The 11,687-nt window shown below is 37.9% G+C and overlaps 1 protein-coding gene across 4 annotated transcripts in view; it reads left to right on the top strand.

Annotated features, from left to right (window-relative positions):
- The first annotated feature begins 8,439 nt into the window (after positions 1–8,439).
- Dnah6 (dynein axonemal heavy chain 6) overlaps positions 8,440–11,687 on the top strand; it is a 243,015-nt gene continuing 239,767 nt past the window's right edge. For 2 of the 4 annotated variants that reach the window (XM_087204322.1, XM_087204320.1), the window contains exons 1-2: positions 8,440–9,538; positions 10,401–10,633. In XM_087204322.1, the coding sequence (XP_087060448.1) occupies positions 10,409–10,633 (225 nt within the window). In that variant the 5' untranslated portion in view covers positions 8,440–9,538; positions 10,401–10,408. The remainder of the gene's footprint in view (positions 9,539–10,400; positions 10,634–11,687) is intronic. The other 2 variants (XM_087204321.1, XM_021258241.2) reach the window with 2 other exon arrangements.

Raw genomic sequence — 11,687 nt, 5'->3', positions numbered from 1 at the left:
TCATTGATGACCATAGGATTGTATCTAATTTTTGGAGATTAAACCCAAAAGAGCTAGAAAGACCTGCAATACAGGCTTTTGAGTAAACATGTTTTTATTTCATTTAGGTAAATTTCTAGGAGTGGAATGTCTAAGTCATATGAAGAGTGTATTTTTAACTTTCTCTGAAACAGCCAAGGTGTTTTTACACAATGTCTATACCATTTTTGCATTCCCACTGTGAGAGTCTCACTTCCAGATGTGTTTTTAATATTTTAACTTGCTATCCTGTACCAGACATGTTTTCCTACACACTATCTTTTTGTCTATTCTTCATTGTTATGGAATCTTAATTTGGAGTAGTGGTCATAATGTCCAGGCTTAGGCAGTGGATAATGATTACTTAAATCTGCTTAAACCAGTTCTGTCCCTACTCTCTCAACCTCCCTTTAAGCTATGTGTGATTGTTTCTACTTCTGGCCATTGAAACATGAGTTGAAATCTGATGTAGGAGCATTTGGTTTTTTGCTATAAAGCAACAGATATAACCTTTACCTTATTCCCTCCTTTCTGTTGTGAATGTGGAAATGATGGCTGAGGATGCAGAGCAAAATAATTATCTTTAAGAAATTCAAAATAAAGACTCTAGCCCAGGCTTGGTGGTGCATGCCTGTAATCCCTGCACTAGGGAGGCTGAGGCAGGAGGATTGCCACAAGTCCAGGCCAGCCTTGACTACATAGTGAGTTCCCAGCCAACCTGAACTACATAATGATACCATGTCTCAAAAAAGCAAGCAAACCAAAAAGATAGAATATAATCATGGCAACTTGAATCATGTGCTTACCACTAAAGTTGTTTTTCCTGTTTGAATGTTTTGATTTCTGTCCTTGGTGTTCCAAGTGTTCCTTAAATTGTCTACAATATCCTTAGTTGTCTGCTTATTTTTGAGAGTGACTCTAGTTGACACACACACACACACACACACACGTGAAGCTTGTTCACTGTGCACCTCACTGCAAGGTTGCTCTGACTGGGCCAGTTAGTCATTGATTAAATATAGAATCACCACTCCCCAGATATTCAGATCTTTCCCCTTGGGCTGGTCAGCTTCGCCAGAGGAGATTATCCCTGCCTCTTGCCTGGACAGTGGAGGTCTAACTGCTAATATTTTGAGGATTGGGTGACCAAGTCATCCTGGTTTTCTCAGGGATGTCATTGTTTTAAAGCTAAAAATTTCCATCCGGGGACTGTCTTTGGTAAGAAGAAAATTCAAATGGTTGAATACCCTCTGTCATCATTCTGGGATCATTGTGACTCCACTGTTTCAGTTAGGTACCCACTCTCCAATGTGCCTAGTGTCCTTAGTCTAGAGACCCTTTGTCTTACCCTCTCCAGAGAATATATTCCCAGTCTCCTGGGGCTGGAGTGTGGGTAAAGGGAAGCTCCACCTTGGTGTGGATGGTACCACTCAAAAGACTTATAGCCTGGATGGGATAAAACAAAAAAGGAGGCTTGCGGCTACTACTTGCTACTTGCTGCCTCCTGTCTGCTCTGCCATGGACTGTTTCTCCTCTGTGACACCCCTCTGATGTGCCATCTTGCCATAGAGCCAGCCGACTATGAACTGAAACTTCTACAAACTGAGCTGAAATAAACATTTCCTATTTAATTTGTGTGTGTCAAGTATTTTGTGTCAGCAACAACAAAAGTAACTAAGACAGTAGAGTTTAAGTGGGAATGAGATGAGTCTGGTGTATTCAAAATACCATATTTGTTCTGACATCTACAGTAATAATCTTTTCAAACAGTTTTTATCCAAATAAAGCTGGCTTGGGGCATGTAACTCTCAGAACTTCCTACTGTTGTCCACTATGTGTCACTGTCTTAACATTCAAAAGCACAATTTCTAGTGTCTGCTGTTAGCTTACTCAGTTCCAGCGTTGTAAGATTAAAAATAATAACACATTACAGAATCATGACAGAGGAAAAAATTAACATCAGTGAGAAATTTCCTAAAATATTTAATCTAGTAAAATTAGAGTTATTATCTTGAGCCAGTGAGTAGTTTCTATATTTACTATTATATATACAACATATATACAATATATATAGTTTATTATAGCAAGAGATTGATAGATCTTTTCCCCAAAGGACCAGATAGTATTTTGTTTTGTTTTGTAAGACAGGGTCTCACTATGTAGTCCAGGCTGGCCTTGAATTGGTAGTGATTGTCCTGCCTCAGCCTCCCAACTACTGTGATTAGAGGCATGCACTACCATGCCTGGCCAGAGAGTAGATATTTTTTTACCTATGGACCTTATGATCTTTGCCATACTTCTCAACTCAGTTGTTGAAATACAAAAACAGCCATACAAAATATATAAACAAATTGGCAGAGCTGTAATCCAGTAAAACTTTAGTTACAAAAATAGGTAGTGGTCTGGATTTGACCCACAGTATAGGATTTGCTAACCCCTGCTCTATACTATATATAAACAACATATTTTATGTACACAAATTCTATACTCTTTGTATGGACTATCTACCATATGTACAATTCTTTCAACAAAAAAGAATGATGCGTAATATTCTGGAACTTGTTCTTACTATACTGAATGCATTTCTCCATTCAATACATATAGTTCTACTTCCTGTTTTAGTGGTTATGTCAGCTCATTGTGTATCACGTTTCATTTAAACATAGCTTCTATAAAAATCCTTAAATAAAATCCTTATTTAGATGAGTGTTCTTTTTTCTTTTTTTCTTTTTTTTTGTACCGGAGATCGAACTTGGGTCTTTGCGCTTGCGCAGCAGGCAGCGAAACCACTGAGCTAAATCCCTGGCCCTAGATGAGTGTTCTTGATCAAATATTTTTAAGGCAAAGTTCTAAAAAAGAAACTTCCCCTAAAGAATATGTGTATCTCCTAAAAATTAATAAATGTTGCAAAATTTCTCTCTAAAGTGTTGTACTAACGTGAACTCTATGGAGAAAAAAACTGGCCAAGCCCAGGTGATTTAAATTCCTGGAGTAAAGATATGTGTATAGATCATAACTGTATGTCTTGGAAATGCTGTACATGGAATAGATGTTGGAAGACTGGAGGGAGATGGAAGTGGCCTGAAAGGAAGCCTGGATGACACAGCCATCACAAATAACAGCTTCAGGTTCAAAGATGCGAAAGGAGTGAGATGCTGAGATTTAATATTCTGGGAAGAAGAACTGATCTGGGACTAATCAGGATGTGTTGCTTGCTCGGTTTCAAGAGCCTGTAACAACATGAAAGAACTCCCCAAGGCACACAGTTATGGTACAGTCAAGCATAAGAAACTAACGCCACAGTGAGAAGAACAGCATAGGGTCATTAGTCTGTGTTTGGAGACAACAGCTGGAGAACAGAAGACAGGCTGAGATCAGAGGCAGCAGGTGCAGTCTGAAGATTTTTCTCAATAGCTGCACTGCTAAAGATTGTGGTCCTAGGAGAAGCAACTGGGTGACAAGTCTCCACTGGGGACAAACACCCCAATCTCTCAGCCCAGTTCTCTCACGTTGGTCCCCTTGCATGAGCTCAGGATACATTCAGTAGTGGTTGAGTATGAAAGAGCTGAGGCCCTAAGGACCATCAATATTGATTTGTTTTCTGAATACAGGTTCTCTAACATGCAGCACTTAATAAAGACCATGATTAATAATCTGATTTGTCAGAAAGCAAAGAAGAGTAACTAGTAGAATTTCTAGATAAAGGAAAGTCATTTGCCTGCTATGCTCATTATGTCACACCACATCTAGCATCTTACCTTGAAAGGTGATAGCCATTCTTAGTGTAGAATTACTAGGGAGAGTTCTACAAAAATATCATACATAAAATTAAGAAACTAGAAGGTTAGAAGGCAAGAATTCAAAGAAGGAAGATTAAGGGAAGAACAATATCTACCTGCAAATACTTTAAAAGAGTTCATGGAGACAGTTTATAAAATTGACAAAAAGAAGATGTTCATTCTACCATAAATGGAACTTTCTGACAATTACAGCTGTCCACAGAAGTAATGTATTTCCTGTAACTGGAACTAATCAGAAATGAGAAGTCTACCTCCAGTACGATTCCAAGCTTGTATATCCAACAGACCTACAAGATAATCATTCTATTCTCCATGACAGCATTTCTCAATTTAACATGCAGTGATACCCGGGAGATAAAATGCATCCTGATCCAGGAGATCTGGGGCAGGGCCTAGGATCTTTAGTATCTGACAATCTACAAGGTGACACTGATACTAGTGTCCATGGATCACACTTTGGATAGCAAAGTGTTTTGTCAGAGGTACTTAGTCTTAGCTGCATATTGAAGTCACCTGAGGGAAAGAAAAACCTTTAAAAATACTGATGCCTGTGCCCCTTACTCAGAGAGTTTATTTAGTACAGTGTGTGGCCTGAGCATCAGAACTTTTCAAAGCTCTCTGTGTGATTTTAATACACAATAAAGTGTCCTTTCAAATGACTTTTAATTTCCAGAATATAATTACCTGATGTTGGCCAGGGATTCTCACTCATACATACATTGGGTCAACATTTTGGAGAAAAACTTTCTAGTAATTATTCTCATATTTTGTGGTATGTTGATGCCTTCAGTCCCTTCCAAATCTAAGAAACCACTGTCCCTATTCACAATCTCCACATTGATTTGCAGTACATTCACTTGGCCAGAAGGTGGTGATGGAGCAACAAAGTAAAGTATCACAAACACCTCAGAAATTGAGCCCCTATTCTTAAGCACCACACACTTACTGAGTTGGTATAGTTCCAGTTCTGAGGAGTAATAGGTCACAGATTTAAGAATCTGATCAATGCCATAGAGAAAACATAAACACATACAAACATGAGTACAACTGTAAGTAGTTCACAGACTGAAATTACACTGGATGGCCAAGATTAAGGATGGGTTACCAATTCCGCATATCAATTATACGAAGCCTTTACATCTCCCACCTCCATGCTTCCCAGCAGCTGACCATATCACCTGCTCCACAGGGAAAACAAAGGAAATCTGGTCCCAAAGCTTCCAATTTATCTATTTGTCATTTTCATGCCATCTACATGGAATGGATGTCATTTCTTTTCATTGAAGGCCAAATCCTTCATCATTGTTCATGAGTCATTCCACCTGGCCTCTGCCAAGTTCATGCTTTCTTATGTTTTTGTATGCTAATTTTATAATAACTCATTTTTCTCAGTGTTAAATTACTATATGGTCTTTATTTTTAAATACACAGAAAAGCAAAGTATATAACATAAAATACTCATAAACACAGTTTCTTCCATATAATTTCCAAGGAGATATACATACATACATCTATATATTTTTTCTGTGCTCATAAAAAATACAATCATGTTATGCAAACTTTTATGACCTGACTACTCAATTCAATACAACCTTATAATCTTGTCATCGTTCATCTGCAGGTGTGGTTCTTCATAATTGATGTCCATGCAAATCATCTATAAAAATATTTTGGCATATGCTTATCTGATCACCATTCAGAGATTCTGATTTACTTGATCTGGCATTAAACCTGAAATCATCATGCTTAGAAAGTCCTATCTGTGATTTTGAAATGTAATACTAGAAATATAATTTTAATCAATTTCATTGTTACAGTTTGCATATGATAAAACCCACATGTTCTAAGATATGTAGTACATGGAGTTTCTATACATTGATACACCCTGTAACCACCAAAATAATCAAGATATAAAATGTTTCTATTACTTCCCCAAAAGTCCTTGTTCTCCTTGCTAGTCAGGCTTCTACCCCATCCCCAGGTCCAGGCAACAATTAGTCTATTTCCTTTCTCTATAAATTATAATTGCATATAGATTAGAATTTCTAGAGATTCGTGTGATTGTAGGTAGACGATATGTTCTCATGTCCTCTATCTTCAGTATAGTTTTTCAGATTTAACCATGTTGTTGCATGTATCAACAGTATGTTCCTTTTTACTACTGTTTATATTACAGTATCTTATGATTGTTGTACCATAATCCATTCACTGGTTTATGGTCATTTGGGTTGTTTCCAGGCTTTTATCATTACAAATAAAGCTGCTGTGAACGTTCATACTCAAGCCTTTATATAGATATACTTGTATATATGCTTTCATTTCTCTAAGTAAATATCTAAAAAATAAAATGCCTGATTATATGCTCTTTTACTGACAATTTACTAGTTGTGTGGTCTTGGGAGAGTTAACTTTCCCTCTCTGAACTTCACTTGTAAAGTGAGATTAATGACCCAGAATTTTAGGCCTTTAATATTCTAATATTAATATTCCCTAATATTATCCCTAATATTCTCTGTCATAGGCAATTGTTAAGAAGTGTTTAATAGTAAAAAAAAAATGGGACTTGGCTTTTCATGAACTCAGAAAATTAGTATGATAACATTTTTATGAGGAAGCATCCTGTAATTTAACAGCAAAAGCAGTACTGAATAATCAAATCCCTAATATTAGAATTAAAATGGTCAGAAGGGACTAGTTAGGTGTGATAAAGCATATGACCAAACTGGTGGTATATGACTTTAGACTCACAGCCACCGACCTAATGCCCCTTTTGTGAATCTGTAGGCTGAAATACCAACCTGTCTCTTGCTCAGCTCACACAAGTTAGACAGTAATAGGGCTCTCAAACTTGTTCGCAGCATCACAGGGTATTACCAGCTGTTTACAGTCTTCATTCAACCATGTAATAGATCACCAGAACTTATCTCTCTTACCAAGCTAAACTTAGTAGTCATTGACCAATCTTTCCACCACCTTTCCCTCCCACAAGAATTGGCTTTTTACTGCATTGTTTAATGAGGTTATGAAAAACATCCAGGATTCAAGCCAACAGCATCTTGTTTCTGAAGAGAATTGATGGGCAAAATTCAAAAATAGCACAAATATGCAAAAGGAACTACATTTTGTACTACATAAACCAGGGTCCCCTATCAGCATCTGCTGTGCTATTTGTATGTTACTTTTAATGGAATGAAATACCATACCACCACATACTCAGAGATACAGTTCACTTTCTCTTTGTTTGGTAGCTATCACACCTCTGCTCTTTGGGCTTTTCTTCATTGACTACCTTAGCTATCAAGTGGGACAGCCTCCTATCTTTTATTGTCTTTACTGTTACTAAAGAGAGGCACACAGACAGTTTTACTCAAAAAAGTTTATTGCATATCACAACAGAGATGTAGGAACAGTTAATGTGGGTTGTATAAAAACCTAGAGAAATGCCAAAGTCACGATGCCATTCTGTAGTTCTTGACTCTCATTGAAACGGCTTAGCTGCTCAGTAACCCTGAACTCCATTCTATTATGACTCTACATCTCAGTCATGTGGATACCTTGAAATCAATAATAATTTAATCTTGTCAGAATATTATCACCTCAAACAGGTTTTATCCACCTCAAGTCCAAGTCTAATCTAACTTCAGTTCTGGAAAATTTCTCACATGATGCCTTATCTACAAGTATCTCTGCAAATATTAACCCGACTTCAATCTCTTTTTTCCTTTTCTTCTTAGGCCAAATTTTAACTCAAAATTTTTCCCAGAATCTTCTATTTTTCTGTCATTGGGTTTTTAATATTTCATTTTGATGATTTCTTCTTGCCTATTTTCCTGTTAACATATTTTCTCTTGAGCTGTGTTTAATATGCTATTCGATCTGCCAAGTTTGTCTGTGTGCGTATGTGTGTGTGTGTGTGTGTTAAACATAACATTACATTTACCAAAAGTGATATTTAGTATATTCATACTGTTGGACAATCATTACCACTACCTAGTTCTAGAATTAGGTATTTACATTGTCCAAATGGAAACTCTATATTTATTAAAGTTATTTTTCTTAATCCCTCTTTCTCCAGCACCTAGCAACCACTAGTCAACTTTCTATTTCTGTGAATTTCCCTACTCTTGGTATTTTTTGTAAAGGGAATCAGACAGTGTATGGCCTTTTGTGTCTGGTTTATTTCACTTAGCATAAGGTTGTCAAGGTCTATCCGTGTTGTAGCACATGTCAGTATTTCCATTCATTGAGTTAACTTTAGTTGTTTTATTTTTCAGTTCTACAGTATATTTGCTTGTTTTTCAAATCTATTGTCATTTTATAGTCTCCAATACTCTCCCAAATTGTCCTGACTTGTCTCCTAATCATTTTGACACTTATTACCCTTATGTTGTTTTTCTCTCCTTCTTTCCTTCCTTGTTTCCTTGCTTCATTCTCCTATTTAAAAATTGAAGGGTTCTCATTCGTGTTCATGTTTTAAATTTCACTTTAGAATGAAATGTGAAGTGAAATTTTTAATATGCTCCACTTAATGTTTATGTAGTAATGACAAAAAGAATTGCTCCTTGTTAATCAAATGAGGGAGCTGAATTGAGTAATCTGTAATTGCCATTCCAGCTCTCTATGATTCTTTCAGAGGTCCTCTCATGCCAGTATGTAAGATCATAACAGAATAATAAGATTGAGAAAATGAACATTGTGGGTAAGTATGCAGCATCCTGTTTCTGCACTTCATATAAAGATGGGCATTCAAGGCAAGAAACAAATATCAAAGTTAAAAGCAAAGAGAAACCAAAAAAGCAAAAGACAGTAAATCGCAGCAATGATCCCCTCATTTTGGAGGGGAGGGTGAAAACCAGGCTCTGCCATCTCGTGTACTAGTTCCTCAAGACCTGTGAAAGATCTGCTTCCCCCATCAGTAATTAGGATTAATCATCTTCAGTAAGCAACCAGCACTGGACTTCGATATGGTCGCCTCTGTACAACATTAGCAACGGTAGTTTGGGAACCTAACTCATTGACATTAAATTCCAGAACAAGATCCAGGGTTTGGTAAACAGGGGGCGGGGACCACGTAATGAGGGCTCCTGCTATGCCCAACATGAAGTTATCTTCCAGGGGAGAAAGAACACTAGTTGAAAGCTCACAGTGGAGTTAGAGGGGAAGAAGAACACACATTTCTGCGCCTTTGGACACTCTCAAGAGGATGTCCCAGTGTAGGGCAGATCAGTCGCCCTTCCAGACTCCACCTGTCCGCGCAACATATTCTCCTGAGGTTCTTGATTCCTGAACCAGGGACCCTGAGATCAAAGCGAACTTTAAGCCAGTTTTGAGCTCCTCGAGGGAAAACAGAAGAGTTCCTGTAGAAAGTTGGGGCAGTGAACGTGGAAGGTCGAAAAGCGAGCAGATTTTAACCATCTCTTTGGCGGGTGCTCAGTTCTCCCCTCAGGGCAGAAATGGGCGGGCCATGAGGGCTCTCCACCAACCAGCGACGCAAGAAACGATCCGGAGACCTTGATGGTTCAATCACTTGGCGAATTCCTAAACCAGGACCCGTGATTCGTTGAAGTGTTTCCGTGGTGACAGGTCACGCCTTGGCACAGGAAGTGGGTTTGGTGGCTGCTAGGCAACGAGAAACAGAAGCTAGTTAACTTTCTACTCTCGCGGGAGGCATTGCTCAGTCTCTGGAGACCTTTCAGCTCCTGTCGCTCATGTCCGATGTGGTGAGTCCCTTGTCGCAGAGCCTTGGGGCAGGGCTGGACTTCTGGGCCAGAAACTTAGCACAGTTTTCCAAGGACATAAGGAAAAACAAGAAGAGGCAGAGGAATTCATTGGAAAAGCATTTCAGTGATTACCTACTATTTACGTATCATTTTAGAAGGGTGGAAAGTGAGGAATAGCGATATCAAGAGATTTGTATAAGATCTATTTGAATGGTCATATATATTCCTTCACTATTCAATATGGCAACCACTAGACCTGTGTGGTTAGTACTTTACTGAGTTGTACTCTACATACGAAGAAATACTGGATTTCGAGGGTGTAGTGCCAAAAAATAAAATGACAGTAATAATTTTTAAACTATGTATTGAAATAAAAATTTGAATATGTTAGATACATATTATTAAAATTACTGTCATCTGTTTTCTTTTTCCTGTGTGTGTGTGTGTGTGTAAATGTGGTTACTTGGAAAATTAAAACTACATAGGAGGCCCTCAATTTTCTTGGCCAGCATTGAGCTAAACTGCACCTACGTATGCCAACCCCTGGTTCAAGACCTTTTGAGCTATAACACTATTTTGAAGGGTATTTTAAAGAATACCTGCATTCATCTGATGAGTTCAGTGTGTATGATGGTAAGTACAAGACCATTACAAAAGGATCATAATTCTAGTGTTTTAGGACTTTGCTCCTCAAAGTGTACAGGTCAGAATCTGCATTTTAACAAAGTTCTAGTTTTAGGGTCTGGGATGTAGCTCAGTGGCACTGCTCCTGCCTGGCAAGTGCAAGGTCCTGAGTTTGATCCCTACTGCCAAAAAAACTTCAAATATTTCATTTTTCTTTTCCTTACCCTCCCTCTTCCAGGAGTAAAGATGACTTACCAGACTAGAGATAGTGAAATGGATCTGAAAAGTCTCGCAGATACTTTAGAATATCCTAGACTTTCAAGACCAAGTAATATAAAATCAAAGGGAAGAGTGAGTTATGTAACATCCACAGAAAATGAATCTGATAAACAAATCCTGACATTTAGACACACCACAAAAGCTCAGGAGAGGACAAGCAAAAGACAGCAGCCTGTAAAACTGGAGCCTCTGGTAAGTTTTTTTTTTTTTAAAGCATTTTTCCCCATTTTTCTCATATAGAAGTTATAGCACTGCTTTAAGTGATGGATGTTATTTCCAGACTCTTAACAAAGAAAGGGTGAAAACTTTTAAAGCTAAGAATGTATTTGTGAAATTTTAAACACTGTAAACATTATTCAACAAATATTAAGTTCCACAATCTGTTTAAGTTGGAGCATACAGTGGTGAACTGTTTTCTAGCAGGTAAATTTTCTCTAGGATTGTGTACAATACAGATACTTACCTGTCGGTGGTCTCGCTAGAAGGAGACCTGAGACCCCAGAAAGCACCGACTTTTAAAGAAAGAAAAGGAGACAGCCTGGGGGACAAACAGCAGTTTAATTCCTCTGGCACTATTCGACAATCACAAAGGAAAGAAGCAAGGCTTTTATACATGTAGGAAAGCAGCTTAGTTACTCTGGCTATCGTCTTTCTGATTTTAACTTCTGGTGACAAATGACTTTAAGTGACTCAAAAGCTACAGGCAAATTCACAAGTCCCCTGTTTCCGTTCACCAATCCTGTACATCAAAGAGCACACCGCAGCCCTCTTCTTATCAGATGGTATCAAGAGAGCAGGACGACTTTAGCCAAAATCAAGCCCAGCGGCCCACCACAAACATCACAGATGTGCATAGTGAGTCATATCTCTCTTACCACCCGTAGAGTCATTGGGTTGCGGTTCTCTGATCCCAAGAAATGGTAAATAAGAAAACTAGGAAAACCTGTTTTTCTCCCGTGAGACTTTTACATCTCTTAAAGTTTTCTGGCATTCTTTTAACAAACAGACTTGTGGAATTTCCTAGAAATGACTTAATTTTCTTAGTTAACAAACTTCTTGTGATCAATTCTTACAACTAGATAGCTGAATTCTACAATTTCCCACACTTACCTATCTGGATTAGGAGGCTCTTTTACATATTGGGATACCACTTTTTATTGGTGAATATCAGTTATACAGACAATGGGTTTCATTTTTGGAAGATTCATACATACATGTAACATATTTTGATGATTTCCACCATGCA

This window comes from Heterocephalus glaber, unplaced genomic scaffold (genome assembly GCF_053883595.1).
Source record: "Heterocephalus glaber isolate CG9 unplaced genomic scaffold, H.glaber_assembly_v1.0 deba00000470, whole genome shotgun sequence".
NCBI classification, from domain to species: domain Eukaryota; kingdom Metazoa; phylum Chordata; class Mammalia; order Rodentia; family Bathyergidae; genus Heterocephalus; species Heterocephalus glaber.
Note: the sequence above shows the minus strand (reverse complement) of the source record. Positions and strands in the feature narration are given on the sequence as shown.